The following is a 19,440-nucleotide window of genomic DNA, read 5'->3' on the forward strand; positions in this document are numbered from 1 at the left end:
TCGGCCACTTCTTTCCCCCTCCCACCCCCGGCGGCCCTGCCAACTGGGAGCGGGGCCCTCTTAGGCGCGGGGCCCGATTCGGGGGAATTGGTGGAATTGGCCTAAAGCCGGCCCTGCCTGCTCTGAACCGAAGAGCTGCAAGATCTTGCTGCTGTGACTCCATCCTTCTTCCCTCAGACCCTGCCGAATGTCCGGGGCCGGGTCTGTGTGGGGGGGCCGGGGGCGCTATCGCTGGGGCTGGGGCCGGGTCTGTGTGGGGTGTCCGGGGGGCGCTGTCGCTGGGTCTGGGTCTGTGTGGGGTGGCTGGGGGGCGCTGTCGCTGGGTCTGGGTCTGTGTGGGGTGGCCGGGGGGCGCTGTCACTGGGGATGGGGCGGGGTCTGTGTGGGGTGGCCGGGGGGCGCTGTCGCTGGGGCTGGGTCTGTGTGGGGTGGCTGGGGGGCGCTGTCACTGGGGATGGGACCGGGTCTGTGTGGGGTGGCCGGGGGGCGCTGTCGCTGGGTCTCGGTCTGTGTGGGGTGGCCGGGGGGCGCTGTCGCTGGGTCTGGGGCCGGGTCTGGGTGGGGTGGCCGGGGGGCGCTGTCGCTGGGTCTGGGTCTGTGTGGGGTTGCCGGGGGGCGCTGTCGCTGGGTCTGGGTCTGTGTGGTGTGGATAGGGGGGCGCTGTCACTGGGTCTGGGTCTGTGTGGGGTGGCCGGGGGGCGCTGTCGCTGGGGCTGGGGTCGAGTCTGTGTGGGGTAGCCGGGGGCACTGTCGCTGGGGCTGGGGCCGGGTCTGTGCGGTGGGGCCGGGGGGGCGCTGTTGCTGGGGCTGGGGCCGGGTCTGTGCGGGGTGGCCGGGGGGCGCTGTCACTGGGTCTGGGTCTGTGTGGGGTTGCCGGGGGGCGCTGTCGCTGGGTCTGGGTCTGGGTCTGTGTGGGGTGGCCGGGGGGCACTGTCACTGGGTCTGGGTCTGGGGCTGTGTGGTGTGGATAGGGGGGCACTGTCACTGGGTATGTGTGGGGTGGCCGGGGGGTGCTGTCGCTGTCGCTGTCCTTGCTCCACCGTTGCTCTTCTCCTGACTCTCTTCTCTCCTTCTCTCCCAAGCTTTTCAATCTGTCCGAGCGCAGACACGACATCAGCAAGCTGCACTCCAAGGTAAGCGCGGCCGGCCATGGGGGGTGCTCTGGGTGCCATTGAGGGCTGGGGGAGGGGAGGTATGTGCCCCAGGCCAAAAGCCGCAGGAGGAGCTGGAGTCTGGCGGGGGGTGGAGGGGGGTCCTGGGTGTTTTGCTCTCACCTCCAGTGGTGCACAGAGCCCAGCGGGGGTTGGGTGTGCCCCCTGGCACGTTGTTTTGCCCCACGAGGCAGGAGTGTTCCCACCCATAAGCACTGAGTTTGGCAGGTCCCTGTCCAGCGCCCAATGGCCCACGTCACCAGAGCCCCGTCCCGGACAGCCCCGGAGGAGAGGCCAAGGGTCATGGAAATGGAGCACCCCTCTGAGCCCCACAGGGGGTCCCCCAGGGCAGAGGAGGCCCTGGGGTGGTGGGGAGATGAGGCCTGCCCCTCTTTGGTACCAAGAGAGCTCTCTTCCCCCTCCCCCAGCCCCAGAACCGAAGGGGGCGCCTGGCTAAATGAAAATCTCTGCAGTGACGAACCCCAGGTCCCTGGCGCCCCCACGGGTGTGACTGGGGCTACGGAAGTGCCAGGGAATCCCGACGCCGGTCAGACCCGCTGACAAGGAACGGCCTCTCCTGGCAGCCCAGCTGAGCCCATGTGAGCCGGGCTCCTCTCAGCCTGCGGTGTCGCGGGTGCAATTCTCCGTGGTGTCTTGGCTCTGGGGGCCGGCCTCAGAGCCATCGTGCGACTCCCCAGCCGAGCCCGGGGGCTGCCAGCTGCGATGGTCTTTGGAAGCTGGCTGGAATCAGAATGGGGCCTGGACTCCGGAGCCGCAGGGTGCGTCGGGGGCTGCTAGTGGGGAAAGGGGACTCCCGTGTCGGGACGGGGCTGCCAGCCCTGTGGATCCCCCACTGGCTGAGTGTTCCTTAGCCCCGTGGATGTGTTTTCTTTGTCCGCTAATCCCATCCTGCTCCCGCTGTCTCTGGCAGCCGCATGGGCTGTGCAAGGAGTGGGAGCCAGGCACGCGCCGGGATCTCCCCGCCTGCCCCCCCAGCGCCGTTCCCGGAGAGACAGCTAGCACGCGGCAAGCCCCGGCGGTGTGCCAGGCGCTGGCGGGAGCAGTCGCAGGTCGCTAGCGCCGGGGCAGCGGGAACGGATGGGCCTGGGGGTTATCTCCGGGGAGCAGAGAAACCGGCCCAGGCCAGGAGTTGCCTGGGTCTTCGCAGCTGGGTAGCACCAAGGAGGAGGGGAAAGTCGGGTGGGCCGGGGATTGGGAGTGGGCTCCAGCCCCTTTCACCTCCTGCCTTAGTGGTCCAGATCCGGAGGCTGCTGTCGGCAGCAGCTTGGCTCCCTTTGTGGTCAGTCTGAGTGGGCAGCCAAGGCCTGGACCATGCTCCCTTACCAACAGGCCTACCCACTGGGCCGAGCCCCCCAGCCCTGCCCTCGGGAGAGACCCTGCCCCCTGCCTTACGGGAGCTGGCAGGGTGGGGCCCCGGGTTTGTGGATGATTCCAGTCCCTGCGCCCTGCACTTCCAATCAATCAGGGTGGCACACAGCCCCTCCCGTGGTGCCATGCCCCTGCCTTGCCGAGGGGTGCAGGGATGCAGGCCAGGCTGGTACTGGGCACAATTAACCCCTTCCCGCCCAGGCACCACACAGCCCACCCCCCCGCCCAGGTCCTGGTTCAGCACTTCCCATTGCTGGCTTCATGCCCTCCCTCCGTTGCTGTCCCATGTGTGCCCTTCCCCTCAGGCTGGTGGGCGGGTAAAGCCATCAAGGCAAAGACCTGTTCTGCCCCTGGAAGGGCGTCTCCTGCATCTCCCAACCAGCGGCCACCTGAGTGGGTCCGCACACTCTGGGTCCCGCCTGGGCAGGTTACCCGGCGGGCGGCAGCGCCCGTGAGGCCAGGCTGGCATGAGGAGCCCTGGGCGTCTACGGCAACTGGTAACCAAAAGCCACAGAGGGGGAGCCTTCATCTCCTCCAGCCTCCTCCTCCTCCCCCTGTCTCTGCCCATCCCAGGTGCTGGATTTTGGGTGGCCCGACCTGCACACGCCTGCCCTGGAGAAGATCTGCAGCATCTGCAAGGCCATGGACACGTGGCTGAGCGCCGAGCCCCACAACGTGGTCGTGCTCCACAACAAGGTGAGCGAGAGCGCCCCCCGGGGGGGCAGGGCCTGTTCGCCAATGGCCTGGGCCGAGCGGCCCCGCTCCCGGCGGGGAGAGGAAAGCAGGGGGACGCTGTCTCGGGGGGCAGGGCACAGGGACACATGGGAGAGCAGCTGGGAGGGGGAGCAGGGCCTGGGGGAGCCGGGGAGCGCCTGGAACACTTCCTGGAGGGGCTGAACGAGGGACAAGGGGAGAGATGGGGTGCAGGGGCAGGTCCGTGGCCCGTTAACATCACAGACTCAAAGGAAAGAGCTTCACGGCCAGCCCTGGGCCCCCCTGGGAAGCCCCCCCCGTCCTTCAGCCCAGCAGCGACTGAGTCAGGATCCCACGTGTCATCCCCGTTGGCATTCCCAGCTGCCCCGCAGGGAGGGGGCCCAGCCGCACCATCTGACCGAGCAATCGGGGGCGGGGCCATGCGACCCTGCATGCCCGGCCCCCGACTCGTCACCTCTGGTCTAGTAGATAGGGGAGTGGGGGAACACGCCGGGAGTCAGGCATGACAACACGGTCCGTGTGTGTGATACAGAATTAGGAACACAATAGCTTCCAAATCCAGGCACGACACCCCTACCCCTGTCAAAGCTTCTGCGGGGTGTTATTCATCAGGCTGGCCAAACCCAAGATCCCAGCACGGATTCTCTAGCACCTCCCTTCCCTAGCGCATCGCTCTGGGCGCTTCAGGCTGGAAATACGGTGACCATTTTGCTGGCTGCTGAAATGCAGCCATCTCTGGGGTGGATCGTGGCAACTGGTTACCAGCACTCCAGGCCCGCTCTAAAGCCTGTTGAAATCAAGGGGAGTCTTTGCATTCGGTGAGCGTCGAATCAGGCCCTGCGCGAAGGACCCTGCCGCTGGCTGGCGGACTCTGGGATGTCTCTGGATGCCCCCTGGGATGCCCAATGCCCTCTTTGTTCTGGTCTCTCGCAGGGAAACCGAGGCCGGATGGGAGTCGTGGTGGCCGCCTACATGCACTACAGCAACATTTCAGCCAGGTGAGAGGAGCCTGGCATGCGGGGCGGTGGGGCACCTGGAGCAGCACCCCAGGCATCTTCTCTGGACCCTCTCCCCAAAGCCTTAGTGCCCCCGTGGAGATAACCTGCCCGGGGACCCGCTTTTTGGAGCCCAGTTCAAGACGCCGCTTCTCTTCAGCATCCTCCCCCTTCCCAGCAGCGGTGATGGTGCCTTTGGCCCAGCCCCCGCTTCTGGGCTGGGGTCTGGGCACTGGTGCCATTCACTCTTGCTCCTGCGGGGGACCATTGGCAGCTTCTCGGCTCCTGGCATCTCCCAGGCCCGGCTCAGGGGGGACCGTCCACCCGAACCAGCCACCTGGGAGGGCAGCGGGCGGGGCAGACGAGGAGGGAGGAGAAGAGGGGACCACCTCCTGGGGGGCAGGATAGCTAGGGGGCTGCAAATGGGATGCAGGGCCCTTTGCCTCCAGACTAGCACTTCAAACCCAGCCCGGTGAGAGGAGAACAGGGTCCCACTCCCCCAGCCGTCCCAGCGCCCTGGCTGGCAGCAGGGAAAGGCGGCCAAGGACTGACAGTACCAGGGCGGCCCCTCGCTTGGGGGCAGAATGTGGGGGGTCGGGGGATGCTAGAGGACTGCAGCCTGCAGGATTCCTGGGGCCGGGCATCATGGGCTGGGCCCAGGCCTAGAGGGGGCTGCAGTGGCCATTCCAGGTCTGTGTCAATCCAACTGGCTCCGGTTTGTGTCTGTAAATCCGGAGGGCGAGTTGGAGCCGCCTCCCCGAGCTGGGGTATCCGGTGCGGCCCTGTGGAGACAGCAGCCGGGACCCGGGCAGCGCGTGTTGGGGGCGAGCTCTGGAGCCGGGGCAGGTGAAGGGTTTGTTTTTAATGGAGATATCCTATCTCCTAGAACTGGAAGGGACCTTGAAAGGTCATCGAGTCCAGCCCCCTGCCTTCACTAGCAGGACCAAGGACTGATTTTGCCCCAGATCCCTAAGTGGCCCCCTCAAGGATTGAACTCACAACCCTGGGTTTAGCAGGGGAGAAGTGCACTAGGAAAACACGCCCCTCCTCCCCCACGATGCTGCTAGGGCACCTCAGCCCTGACCCACCACACCCCCTGCTCATCCGGGCCTGGGGTACCCCTCAGTCCCGACCTGCCCTGGGGTCTCCCCCCAGCTCTGCCGGTGCCCCTCAGTGCCGACCCGCAGCCCCTGCTAGCCCAGCCCTGGGCTCCCCCCACAGCTCTGCTGATGCTAACGCAATCCCGACCCGCAGCCCCCTGCTATTCAAATCCCATCCTTGGTGCCAACACAGCTCTGCCCATGCCCCCCAGCTGGGACCCAAAGCAGCTTCTGCTACCCCTGGGCTCTCCATGTAGCCCTGCCAATGCACGTCACCGCTGACCCCCAAACAAGCCCCGAGGGACCTCTTACTGGCTCAGGTAAAACTGAAGGGCCTCAAAATAGCCCCAATGGGCTCTCCGGCGCCTCGTGTTTATAAACGTGTCGGGGGGGAGACGGAGCCCCCTTGCCATGCCCTCCCGCGCACTCGGCCTTACTGCCGCCTGCCTTGCATGCGGCCCGGAGCCCGCCCCCCGCCCGTCTGACCGTGTGCACCTTCCCCCCGCAGCGCGGACCAAGCCCTCGACAGGTTTGCCATGAAGAGGTTCTACGAGGACAAGGTGCTGCCAGTCGGGCAGCCGTCACAGAAGAGGTGAGTCCTGCGGCGCCTCCCTCCCCGGCGGCCAGAGCTGTGAGCACTGGCCTGGGCCTGTCGGCGGCTTGCTGGGGCCTTTGGAGATGGAAATAAAGGTGGCAATTGAACCACCGGACATATGGTGCCCGGACAGGTGTGTGGGGGGCCATGGAGTCAGGTGGGAGAAGATGCCCCCTGGTGGCAGGACTGGGTGTGCCTGGTGTGTGGTGCATCACATTGGGAGGGGAAGGGGCCCTCCAGCAGAGGTAGCTGCGTAAACTCTGCCCCCCCTCGGCAGGTTAGAGGGCTGGGAAGCAGGTGCAAAGCAGGGGCAGGCTGCCTGGTCTAGATCCAGAAACTGGGCCCCTTCTGGCTCTGAACCTGCTCCAGACCCCTACCATAGGCCTGGGCTTGGACTCAGGGGCTTGATCCCCCCTGCATGGCGTGCTGGCTTGGAGTTCTGGGTCGGCTCTGCCCCGGCTTGAAAGGAAACTATCAAGACTCCAAACGAGAGCGAGGAGCTGAGGCAGTGGGTGTGGGGGGCTGGGAGGAGGGGCTGGCCCTTTGCACCCTGCCTCCTGCACTCAGCCAGGATCTCAGGGCCCACAGCCGCGGTGCCCAGGGGGAACTCTCCTGACACGGGCTTGGGGACCAGCCTCCTGCGGACCAGCCTGGCCTGCCACGCACCCTCTGCGTGCACCGTGCTCTGCCTGAAGCCTGGACAGATGAATGGTGCTGAGCCGAGTTCGGGGTTTGCTCAGCTGAGTCCCCAACCCAGAGGAACCTGGGTGAATGAATGCCCCACCCGCGGGCAAGTCTCCAGCCCCCACAGGGACAGGGCAAGGCGCGAGCAGCCAGCCCGGGACCCCTCCGGGCTGTTGGGAATTGAAGGTGCCTCCCACGGAAGGGGATTTGCCATGCGCTGCAAATCAAGCTTCTTCGCTGAGCTTTGACGCCCACGGCTCTTAGTGACCTGCACCAGGCCGGGCTCAACGGGCTGCAAACCGGCATCTACTTAGCAGAGTAAACGCAGGAAAATGCTTCCGTTCTCCGAACAGCGTTTGTCCTTGTCCGGCTCTGGGTCTAGGGCATGTTTGCGTCTCACGTTGTCTGCAGGGCATTATCCCTAGAAAGGCACACAGGGGCTGAATCAGATCCCGGGCGTCAGTGCAGTTCGAGTGTCCCCCCCCCCGCCTTGCGCGGGGCCCGTTTGCACCGGCTCGGGATCGGGCCCCGTCTACCAAGCGGGTGTTGGGCTCTGGTCTGGGGTTTCCTGGGCCGCGCCCTGTCCGGTCGGCCCATGGCATTGTTCCTGCCAACATCCGGCAGGCGCGATCGGGAACTCGGGAATGGCCCTGCGACTTCCACTTCCCGGGCGTGTCGCGAGGGCTTCAATAGAGGAGCTGGCTGCCCATCAGATTACACGGGCCGGTGAAAGCCACGGGGCCAGCGCTGCCACCTGCCCTGAGTTGCTTCTCCCTTGAACCAAGTAGGGACTGGGCACTGCCCGATTGTCTCGGACAGGGCCTGGTGCCAGCGGCTTCAGAGGATGGTGCAAGGCCCCCCCAGTGGACAATGATGGGACAACCCATGAGGGAATTGCCCTCCTAACTGCCCCCTTTGATGCACCCTGGACCATGCTGGCTCAGAAACCTAGGCCAAGTGGCACTGCCCCCTCCTGTCCTGAAAGGGACCTGGCCGTGGGTGCGATTTCCTGCCAGGGCTGGAATTGAGCCCTGCCTCCGAGGGCTGGTCGATGGCAGGAGGTGAGAGCAGCGTCACTGCAGGCGGGGGCAAGGGCTTGTTCACACACAGGGAGCCAGGAGGCTGGGCCCGGGGCAACTGGCTGGTATCGAAGTGACAACAGCCCTCCGGGTAGGATGCCGCTTCTTGGCATATGCGGTGCAGGTCAGATGAATGGGGCAGTGCTCCAGCCAGGCCTCCCTGTTCGGGGGAAGGAGCCTGCAGAACTCGCCGATATCAAACATGCATTCCCCTCTGCTCCACTAGGTGGCACTAGAGGCCTCCCGCTGCCCAGGCCGCTGTCCCTGTTTATTCCTGCAAGGCGCTGGCGCGGCTGAGTTGCAGGCAGAGGGAGATGGAGATGGAGATGGAGATTTCCCTGGTGCTGCAGGGAGATCCGTAGAACCAGAGGGAGATTTCGAGCTCGTCTCCTCGCCCATCGCTGCCTCTGCCCCCAGCTGTGCTCCCCTGGGCTTTCCCTCGCTCTCATGCCCTCGCACCCTGGCCTAGAAACCAGAGCAGCCCATGGGCAGGGGTGAACGTGGATCGGAATCCAGATTGGTCTGGCTGGTGGGAGAAATCCAACCCCAGCTCAACCCCTTGGATCCGCGCAGGGCAAACGCTAGTGCCTGGGCGCCCAGAACAGCCAGGGGGCTGAGGGTTTGGGTGGAGGGCCCACGTCCTCAGAGGGATAAGGTGACAGCAACAGGAGTTTGGTGCTTACATATCTTTGAGGATCTGGGCTGAGCTGGTCGGTGGAGGAAGCTTACGTTGCAGTTTGAAAGCTTGTGGGTTTCACGGTTTTCTCGCTCTCTCGATTTCTGCATGCCCATCCTGGCACTCTTAGCTGAGCCGTTCTTCCCCAGTCTGGGTTACTGTGTCATGTCATGAGTGGCCCCGCTCCCGGAACCACTGTGAGACCTGGACCTCGTTAGGTTTATCACATCGCTTGGGACTCTGAGCCAAACCCACCTGCGTATCTAGTGTGAGCTGTGTGTGAGGGAAGGAGTTCTGCTCAGCGAGCTTATCTGGGCACAGTAACATACGCCAGCAAGTCTGCACCGTCTCCCCGGTTAGCTGGTCTGTGCGTAGCAGGTGACGCTGACGCCGCAAGTCAAGTTTGGAGCCTATTGGAGGCCTGGAGGAGATGACCCGTTCAGTGGACTAAAGCCCAGCTTTTGAGCTGCTAACAGTCTAGAGGGAGTTGTTCTCCTTTGGCCGGTCAGACATTTCAGGTCAGGCTGTTCCACTCTGGTGAATTCAGTGGGGACACGTGGTCCCACCAGCCAACAGCCTCATGTTTTGTCAGTGGTGGGTAGGTCGCGAGGGCCAGCTGGACTGGGGGTAACCAGAACTGCACACAGCATTCAAGGTGGGGATGTAACATGGATTTAGATAGCGGCATTATGATATCTTCTATCTTATCAGAGGGGTAGCTGTGTTAGTCTGTATCCACAAAAACAACGAGGCGTCCAATGGCACCTTAAAGACTAACAGATTTATTTGGGCATACGCTTTCATGGGTAAAAAACGCCACTTCTTCAGATGCATGGAGTGAATATTACAGTCCATATTCGCAAATGATCTGGAAAAAGGGGTAAACGGTGAAGTGGCAAAGTCTGCAGATGATACAAAACTACTTAAGATAGTTAAGTCCAAAGCTGACTGTGAAGAGTTACAAAGGGATCTCACAAAACTGCGTGAGTGGGCAAGAAAATGGCAGATGAAATTCAGGGATGATCAATGTAAAGTAACGAACATTGGACAACGTAATCAGTGATGGGGTCTAAATTGGCTGTAACTACTCAAGAAAGATCTTGGAGTCATTGTGGATGATTCTCTGAAAACATCCACTCAATCTGCAGCGACAGTCAAAAAAGTGAACAGAATGTCAGGGGCCATGAGGAATGGGATTGAGAATAAGATAGATGCAGGCATATAGTCAAGTTCCAGGTCGGGGCCAAGTTCACGGATCAGAGTCCGAGTCAGGTTACAGGGTCCGGGTTAGGAGGCGACATCCAAATCAAGGTGAGGTTGAGAGGAGTTCAAGAACGGAGCAGGAATGGCGGTGGCAGCTACAGGAGAGGGGCGCTGTTGTCTGGACGCTTCCTGGAATGCTCCGTGGGTTTATTTATATAGGGCAGGGAGCCAATCAGCAGCCATGAGGCTGCTGCCTGTCAGAGCCCTTGAGGCGGGACTTCCTGTGGTCTGTGTCCTCAGTGGGTTGTGGGTAGTGTAACATGAGCTGGTTGTGGAGATGTCTGCTGCTTGGCAGCTTTGAAGGCCCAGGTTTGAGACCCCTTGGGCCTTCTAGCCAGTCCTGAAACCCTCCTCCCTGGCTGTGAAATTTCTGGCCACCCTGTTTCTGCTCAGCCAGCGCCTTTGAGTCTCAGCCTGGATCCCAGGGTGTCAGCTGCCAGGGTGTCTCCTTTGGAGCAAAGGATTCTGGGGCACATTTGGAATGGCTTCCGAAGCCGGCAGCTTAGCCGAAGGGTTAGTTTACAGACGGGTAGGGCTACTGAGTGGGGTACCCGGGCGGAAGGAAAGGAGCAGAGGGAATAGGGGGCGGGTGCCCAGCCCCCTTCTGCAGCGAGGAGACCAAAGCAGCTTGAACGGGCCGTTAACAGTGGTTAACAGACACCACTAACCTCCTGACCCCACGCTGGTTTCTGCCCCAGGTATGTCCATTACTTCAGCGGCCTGCTGTCCGGCACGATCAAAATGAACAACAAGCCCTTGTTCCTGCACCATGTCATCATGCACGGGATCCCCAACTTCGAGTCCAAAGGCGGTAAGTGTCCCCCCCGGCTCCGGCACGGGAGGGCTGTTTGCTGCCCCCCAACGCGACTCTACTTTCCAGGGGCACAGAAGCTGCATGAGGGGTAGGGGGCCCGGGGGTGGGTAAACCCCCCAGCGTTTCAGAAAGGTTGGGTACGTGCAAGTGAGACGAGATGCTGCGTGGGAGCCAGGGGCTGCCGTGGGTAGCTTCCTGCCGGCCGGGTTTGCAGCCGCAGCCCCAATGCTGTGTCTTTCACAATGGCTCTTGGCTGGGGGAGCTGCTTTGGTGGGGTGTTTATTCCCTACAAGGAAGATGCGCCCCCTGGCCAGGCCAGAAGCTGGAGCCGGGCCATGGTATGAGCTGCCCAGGGAGCCCAGGCCTTTGTGGGGAGCTCCGGACTCTCCACCTGCGCTGGTGAGGGTCTGGGGTGCCTGAGAGCATCCTGCCCCATGCCCTGGCCCCCTGGGGCACACCGCCTAGAGCAGGTGGAGGGAAGGGCGATCACGCAGTCGCTAGCCACCATGCAGCTCTGCTGGGGATGGCAGTAGTGGGAGCCCTAGTGTAGACAGAGCATCTGTGCCAATGGCTTGTAGATCTGCTGCGTGGCCGTTTCTGGTGGATTCCAGAATGGAGCCACAGTTGGGCTTATTGTGGGAACTCAGCGGTGGCCCTAACTCCGGGGGTTTGCTGGCACCCCGACACACCGCCGCCAAGCAGGGGGGTTCCCATCCTCTGGGGCACCAGCCCGCAAGCTGCATGGGCTCCCCTCTGTTGTCATCAGCAGGGGCTGGAGCACCGAGTTCTCTTCACTGCTAGTTGTCAGGGGCTCTGGACCCCAAGGGCTGGCCGTTGGCCGGGCAGCCTGACGCGTCTCACGTAGGTCTGCCAGGAGGAAGGGCGGACGAAGAATAGGGGCCTCTCTGCTCCCACCTCCACGTGTCTGGGACGTCTGTTGTTCAGGCCTGGGGAGGGCGCTGCGAGAAGCAGGCAGGCTAGGGAAAGGTCCCCAGCCTCCTGGCCCCCTCCGCCATGGCTGGGCTCTTTGTTTTCCTTCCCAGTGACTAAGCCCCTTGGCTAACGAATGCTCCTTCTCTCCATTTCTGATCGGTGTCTTCTAGGTTGCCGGCCCTTCCTGAAGATCTACCAGGCCATGCAGCCGGTGTACACGTCCGGGATCTAGTAAATATCACCTCTCTCTCGGGTTCCTCTCTCTCCCTCCAGGCCCTTCCTTCCGGTTCTTGTGACTGTCTCCTATCCGAGAGCTGGTCCCGGGTGACCCAATGGGCCTTCTGCATCTCGGACTCCGACGAGCTCGGGTGTTGGTGTGAAACACGGCGGGGTCCTGTCGGGGAAGGGGAGAGTTCGGAGTAGAAACAAGCTGCACTTTGCGCTTCTGGTTCATGTTGGCCACACAGAGTCTGGTTCCCTCTGGCACGTTGTTCCCAGCCTGTTCCGAGCACTCGGCTGAGATCTCGGGCAGTCCAGGAAGTGACCGTCCCTTCCTATCCGTCTGGCCTCACTCGAACTTGCTATGGAGTTTGCAGTGCTCCAGGTCGGGCCAGGCAGGGGGCTGAGACCTCGGTCGGAGCTATGGGGCAGGGGGAGGTGGGCTGAGAGCTCTGAGGCCGGAGCCCCTACCCCATTCTGCCCCTTCCCCTGTGTGGGCCCCGCCCCGTTCTGCCCTCACTCCACCTCTTCCCCCCTGAGACCTCGCCCCGCCCCCGGTCTGTGCCCCCCACAGTGGCCCCGAATCCGGAAAAGCTCTGTGTCACCATGGCGAACCCAGGGCTGCGGTGGGGGGAGATTTTTCCAGGGGTCCCAAATCCACCATCGTCCTCCCCACCCCGCAGCGACATGAGGTTAGGGGAGGCTTAGCCTCCCCCTGCCTCCATTATGCGCCACCCATGAGGCCGGGCCAGGAGAAATCTTCCCTGGGAAGCTCCAGACCTGCTCCGGACTCATGCCGTGTAGACTCACCCCCGACACGCGGCTGACCTGCTCCGAAGGATCCCGGCGGCACTGGTGGATCAGCGCATCTGACCTAAAAACTGCCCTCCCCTTCCGGTGTGCTCGGAGCCCCTGCCCCAGGGCGTGCGAGCGAGGCCCAGTCGATTGGGAGACAGACGATGCGCTCAGGGGGAAGTTCCCTCCTGTGCGGCCAGGCAGCGCAAGGCCCGGAGGGCTCCATGGGGGACTTCGATGGTGCCCAGGCTGCCCGCTGGTGGATCCTACCCTAAGGGAGAGAGGGGAAGGCCAGAGCAGTGGTCGCACGGGCAGCTGCAGTGCTGGGACACGGGACAGTGGCTGGGAAGCAGGGATGTAACATCGTTCGTGCTCGTTGGGGATCTCAAAGCACTTTGTGCGTCTCCCAACCTCTTGGGCTGAGGAATGGGGCTGGGAGTGTCGCGAATGGGCTCCCTCATGGCATCTCCCTCCCCGTATTTCGGGCCTTCCGCCTCCCAGGAAAGCGGATCTGGGCAGGAGTGCGGGGGTGGGGAGCTCAAGCATAGAACCGCACCCACCTGCTACCTCCAGCCACTCAACGCCACATCGAGGCTGGGCCAAAGATGGGGTTAGCTCCCAGCCCGGCTCCCCCAGCCCCACCTTCCGACCCTGCCCCCATTGAATTGTCTCACCCGGCGCCTGCCTGGCCCCAGTGCTGATGTGTGCAGCGGGGAGTGGACAGTTTGGCTTCCATGTGCTAATTTGAAGCTAGGCGGTGGGGTGGGGTGTATGTGCCCTGGTGGACACCCTGGGTATGTCTACACTGCGCTCCAAGCCTAGGCTCTCATTCAGGTTTGAACCCAAGCCCCTCTTCCGTCCGCACGCGTATCAGGCTGACTCATGTCAGCAAGCACTGAGGACCTGGGTCTTAGGACCCTGCTAGGGGGGTGGGTCAGAGCGTGAGTCCTGCTACGACTTGGGTCCAGTCGCTGCAATTTTGCAGTGTGGACACAGCTCCAGCTGCAGACCCAAGCCTGCGGAGTGCAGTGCGGCCGCGTTAGCACGGCAGTGAGAGCTGGGGCCAGCAGTTGTAAATCCGGGTTTACAAGGCTGTGTGGATACTCCAGGGCAGGCATTGGAACCACCGAGTCCACAATCCCGGGTCTCCCCGACGTCAGTTTGCAAAGCAGTGGAGACACACCCTCTGTGAACACCGTCGCAGACAAGGGTGCGTGGAAAAATGCTTGTCTCTTTTCTTCCCTTGTCCCCTTGGCCTGTCCGACCGCACCCCCCGCTCCCTAATATGTGACCTGCCCATACAGGACACGCCTGTTTCCAACCAGGCCTGATGCCACCTCTTCAATGACATTTACCACAGGCCCAGTTGTACCTTTCAGCTTTTAATAGCCTGTCTATGGGAAGCTGTTAATAAACCCCACGTTCATCTCACCCGTGAAAGCTGAGCTCCTAAGGCCACTTGGATTAACTCCCATGGACCATCACATCCACTGGGCGGGCTGGTGCGGGGCAAGTGAGGAGATTGCTGAACAAAGGGGGTGGAAGTGACAGGCCCAGAGCCCCATAGATAATTAGGGGCAGAGCTGTGGGGTGCTAAGTACCCTGGGTCGTATCCTGCTCTAACCACTAGACTAAAGAGTCGTCTGGTGTCCCAGTAGGGCACTGCTCCTGTATAAATGCTGATCGTTGGGTCAGGGCCCACTGGGAGAGACGGGAATGGAGTTTTGCTGCTTCTCTTTGGTTTTCCTGGGACGCTGTCAAATAGTTTAGACCCCAGCAGCGACCAACTCTATATTCTAATCAGCTGTAAAATGTGCTCCGGACTCTAACGATCGACTTTAAAAAAGGCTGCAAAAGGGCAAATCCAGTAGCCAGTGTTTTTCGTAGGACCTATACAAAAACGACCGCTGTCCCTGGCATGATCCTTGTGAGCTCCCCTGTGCCGGCTGGGCTGACACGGTCAGCAATGCTGGCGCGCCGATGGGCTGATTTCAAGCCCCGTTCCCAGCTCAGTGATGCAAGAATTCCCCTGGGAATATGGGAGCTGAGTGACTAGCCCAGAGAAATTCCTGCTGGCCCGAGCCGGCTGTGCTGGGATCTGCTGCGCAGGATCCAGGCGCCTCACTGCCCCCCCATTCAAGCCCCGAGTCCTCACCCCAGGCCCCCAACCGGCATCGGGGTTGCCATGGCTTTTTCTCCACCGTCCCCGTTCATTTGGGTAATTTCTCTGCCCCTCCTGAGTCCGTCTCCGGGTTAAAAGCCCAGCAGCTGGGCTGCACCTGACAGGGGGGTGTAGCAGGGAGCACACTGGGTGGGACTGCGGGAGGCCTGGGGTCTGTTCCTGTCTCATTTCCCCGCCTGCCTATTTCTCCCGTGAGCTCTTCGGGGCAGGGACTGGCCCTGGCTGTGTATCTGTACAGCACCCGATCCCGGGTGGCGCCTCCAGGCGCCGCGGAAATGTGTACAAAGACCGTGGTAATTTTCCTGGCCTGGGGGGCAGCTGGAAACAGCAGAAACTACGTGATGGAGCCTTTTCTCCTGGCGTTTCCAGCCAGGCCTCGGGCGAGCTGGGGAAAGCACCCGCCTCGCTAGGGTTTCTCTCCACGCCCACCCCCGGAGCTGCGGGAGATTGCCTGCCCCTTGGCTGCTGGAGCCCTTGGGCTCGTGCACCCAGACTGAGTGATTTCTCTCTCTCCGCAGCAACGTGCAAGGAGACAGCCAGACCAGCATCTGCATCACCATCGAGCCCGGACTGCTCCTGAAGGGAGATATCCTGGTAAGAGGCCGACGTGGCCTTTCGAGCTTCAGTAGCGGCCTGCCTTGAACCTCCCCTCCAGCGGGGGCGGTGGGCCCACTGGGGATAGCCTGGGAGAGGCAGGAGGGGGCTGCCGGGGGAGAAGAAACAGCCCGTGGGGGAAGGTGGAGGATAGTCCGTATGGGTAGGGAGACCCCAGCTCGAGCTTTGTGCGAGGCTGAGCTCTCGGGGGAGCGGCCAGAGCCCACCCCGCCGTTCTGCAGGTGATGGGGAAGGGTTCCCAGCTTTGCATCTTGGTGCAACGGGGTGAATTGGTGCCTTGCAATGGCCACATGCTCACATGGCATCAAAGCCATTTCCACGCTGCCTGGCCCCGGAAGTCACTGCAGGAGCCGTCCGGTCTGCCCTGTTGCAGTTACCCGAATATCAGGGTGCACGACAGCTGGGAAGAGAGGAGAGAAACCGCTCCCGCTAGGCCAGCTAGATAAGGAGAGGCGGCGAGACTGAGAGCCGGCATTGCCCAGGGCTCGCTGGTCGGGTTGTGGAGAGGCTGACACCTCTTCCCTTCTCCCGGGCAGCTGAAATGCTACCACAAGAAGTTCCGCAGCCCGACCCGAGACGTCATTTTCCGGGTGCAGTTCCACACCTGCGCCATCCATGACCTCGGCATTGTCTTTGGGAAGGAGGACCTGGACGAAGCCTTTAAAGGTGATTGCGTCGTTCTTGCCAGGCGGGGAGAGGGATGTGGGACCCAGCCTGGACGGGGGAATCTTGTGCCGCTCGCGGTTTGGGGGTGGGTTCATTGATGAGTTACTTTGCCGGCTTGGTTTTCACAGTTCTGCTCCATTGCGGTTCTGATACAGCTCCCATCACCAGGGTGTCTGGGAATATAGCTATATCAGCCCCAGACTGCGGGACTTTGGTAATTTTCAGAGGACTTGGAATATCAGGATCCCAGGATGCTTCCCAAACTGTCTCTGTTTCTCTCTCTCTAGCATATCTAGCTGTGACCCGGGTTCAGTCCACCTGGGGTGACCCCTTTTCTCCACATTAAAAGTGCAATGGGATCAGTAATGACCTCTTTGGTTTTGCCTCTTAACTAAGATGGTCGCACAGCACTTCCCAACACCATGGTAGCGCATTGATCCAGTGCCAGCCCAGTGGAAAGGGCAGCACCAGTGCCGCGTCCTCCGAATCTGGCTTGTCTTTGGCCTCTCCAGTCCTACCCCGCTTCACTTGTGAGATCTGATTAGCTCATTCGTGGTCTGCCGGCCTAGGCTCTTACGTGGCGTCTGAGCACCGGAGGTTGGGAATGTCCCACCGATGGACATACCCTGGAGCAATGTGCATGGAGGTTCACACCTGCTCCCATCTAGGGCAGCTGTAAGGAATCTCTGCCAAGCTCAGCTCCTTGGGAAGTTGCTCTCGACATCTCGTCCAGCTCCCCGTGGGTACCAGCCTGAGACGGGAGCTTTGTGCTCGATGCAAACCTGCCCGCTAGGCCCTACTAGGCGTTTTCATACCTGCATCCTACCCTCCACGTCCGTGTGTCCACACGGAGCTGAACATTGTCAAGAAACACACAATACCTGGAGAGCAGATGGTGATTATCTTGCCGCCAGCAGCACTGTGTATCCTAAGTGGTCCCCACTGATAATTCATTGGGTCAGTCGGTCTGTTCATCCATCCATAGGCTGCTGTTGGGTGAAGGTCCCTTCAGCTCTGCCCCTGGTCATTCCTCTGTATCATCTCCTCTCGGTCCTGCTGGGATTCCTGCCACCCGTCCAGCTTAAAGCTGGTTGGTCTACAGCCCAGAAAAATCAAAATTTCCTGACAACAGAACTTGCAGTTTTCTACAGCCACCCATCCATTCCGAGCCACCCGTCCACCGTTATCAGCCCCTTTTAGCCCTATTGGAGGCCTCGTGCACAAATCTGGTTGGAAATCTTTTATCGAAACACACTTTTTGATTAAAAATAGCTTTTTGGTGAAAGGGAAATTTTAGGGGGAAAAATTCCATTTTTGATGAAAATGCAAAAAAAAAAAAAAAATTCAATGAGAAATTGCAACAAAATGGATCCTTCCCACCCCCCTTTGTTGAAATTTTACGGAAGAAAAAGAATGATTTCCTGACCGGCTCTCTGCCTGAAACGCTGCTGCTTCCCTCCGGCCTCATCTCCAGGTCCCTGCCCTACCGCAGGGTGAAGGCCTCTTCTGCACTGCTCCTGTCCAGCCAGCCCTATGTCTTCTCTCCTCCTCTGCAGATCACTGACCTGCTGGTGTTGCTCTGTCTCTCCGCCCACATCACTGCGGGGGGAAAGACCTGGGATTTCTCCCTCCCTATCGGCTGCTTTCATCCCCAGTGCAGGCTGAAGGTCTCCTCCTCGCTCCTCAGGCTGGGTGGGTTTGCCTGCAATCTGCATGTGTGGCCAGGGATGTGACCCTGCTCGCCAAGTCGTCTTCCCCAAGCTGCACCGTGGGTTTGAACTCACTGGGGGTGGTAGCCCCCCGGCATCTCTCATGGGTCATGCCCGTGCCACTCGAGCCAGTGTTCACTTGCCGGCTGATCCTGAAACACGTGCTGTTACTCTGTCTTCTGGTACAAAGGTGTCGCCTAGCTCCAGCAGCCCGCCCTGGGACACAGGTCTGCTTCATTCAGCGAGTAATTTACAACCGTGCCCCAGAGATGTGGGGATGTGAAACGGGACACTGCGGGAATGCCCAAGGTGACGCATTGCATGCGGGGGCTATGCCAGCAGCCGTTGACCTACGCCCTGGAACAATATTAGTCACTCCCGCATGGACGCCATGACATTTTTACAGCCTGCACGAGTGTCAGACTCTAGACCAAGCGAAAGTACTTTTGATGGAGTGACACGCGGAGGATGTATTTCTTACTGTAATTACCCTTTGGCCCCGGAACAGGCTCAGGTTCCCCTGCGTAGAGCCCCCACCTTCGCCGGTTTTAAGTCTCAAGAGTTGATTGAATTGGAGAGTGAAGGAAGGAAGCCACGTACTGCAGCTGGTGGCCAAGGATCACTCGTTATTTCCATCGGAGGCGTGTCTCGAGCCGCCCCCAGCGGGAAGGACGCCCCGTTACAGCAGCGACTGACAGATGGGTGGAGAAGGTTGCTCAGATGTTCTGGTGTTGAGCACTGTGTGAAAGGCAGATGGGGCCACCCCCATGTTGAGTGGCAGTGGACACCTTTCTTGGCGGTTTGTTGATGGCGTATGGGGTCCTCCATCTCTATGGAGTCAATGACTGGAGGGGGCTGCCATCCCCTGTGAAATGGTGTCATGGGCCTCAGTCCATTTCCTAGTTGAGATGCAGCCGTGTCACTAAACCGGCACTGATTGGCCCTGTGTGGTTGACCCCAGCAGGGAGGCTAAGAGCTGAATGGCCATGGAGGCAGAATGCACACTGGCGATTGTGGTTCAGCGGCAGTTGAATGCTTTATAGGCTCAAGACCCTGGGCGGCAGGGGATAGATCACTTGGTGATTGCCTGTTCGGTTCATTCCCTCTGGGGCACCTGGCATTGGTCACTGTCGGAAGACAGGATACTGGGCTAGATGGACCTTTGGTCTGACCCAGTCTGGCCGTTCTCCTGTTCTGATGTTTTTATGTTTGACGAACGGGGGGCTCTGTCTCCATAGTTGGGAGTCTGACATTTTACCCAGGCTAAGCTCTCAGGGTGGAAACAGCAAAGGGTTGCCCATGGCCCTGCCCGTTGGTGAGCGACTTCTGGACCCCCCCTGCTTTAGTGCGGTGCGGGAGCTTGGACACACGCTGAGTTTCCTGTGTTCTGTTTCCATCCTAGACGACCGGTTTCCGGAGTACGGGAAGGTGGAGTTTGTGTTCTCGTACGGCCCCGAGAAGATCCAAGGTACGGCCGGCGGCCCCTCTGCATGGGGGCACTGCAGCCCAAAGCTACTAATCCCTGAGTCCCTTGCTCCCCCTACCCACTCCTTCCTGTGCCTGCCACCTCTGCTCCCGTCCGCTTCAGCCCCCACCCTTCCCCTTCCGCCATTCCCCCGCCCCTGTGCCAACACCCCACTGGCACTGGGCAGCTCCTTGCTGTGGGTGAGCGTGGGCGGAGGGGCCCTGCTGCCAGGCACGGCGCATGCCCCATGTGCGGTGCCAGTCTCGTACTGCTCAGTAATACGGTCTCACTTGGAATGAGACGTCCTCGTGGTGACCTGTCCGGGCAGGGTAGCAGCCCCCATCCCCTCCTCCACCTTCACGGAGGCCGGAGCCCTATCTGGGCAGGACACACAGG

The 19,440-nt window shown here is 61.1% G+C and overlaps 1 protein-coding gene across 20 annotated transcripts in view; it reads left to right on the plus strand.

Annotated features, from left to right (window-relative positions):
* TNS1 (tensin 1) overlaps positions 1-19,440 on the plus strand; it is a 251,427-nt gene that overhangs the window by 133,483 nt on the left and 98,504 nt on the right. For all 20 annotated transcript variants that reach the window (XM_065561395.1, XM_065561381.1, XM_065561385.1 and 17 more), the window contains 9 exons: positions 1,083-1,133; positions 3,114-3,236; positions 4,188-4,252; positions 5,858-5,941; positions 10,345-10,457; positions 11,564-11,624; positions 15,108-15,183; positions 15,741-15,870; positions 18,982-19,047. In XM_065561395.1, the coding sequence (XP_065417467.1) occupies positions 1,083-1,133; positions 3,114-3,236; positions 4,188-4,252; positions 5,858-5,941; positions 10,345-10,457; positions 11,564-11,624; positions 15,108-15,183; positions 15,741-15,870; positions 18,982-19,047 (769 nt within the window). The remainder of the gene's footprint in view (positions 1-1,082; positions 1,134-3,113; positions 3,237-4,187; positions 4,253-5,857; positions 5,942-10,344; positions 10,458-11,563; positions 11,625-15,107; positions 15,184-15,740; positions 15,871-18,981; positions 19,048-19,440) is intronic.

This window comes from Chrysemys picta, chromosome 11, assembly GCF_011386835.1.
Source record: "Chrysemys picta bellii isolate R12L10 chromosome 11, ASM1138683v2, whole genome shotgun sequence".
NCBI lineage: Eukaryota > Metazoa > Chordata > Testudines > Emydidae > Chrysemys > Chrysemys picta.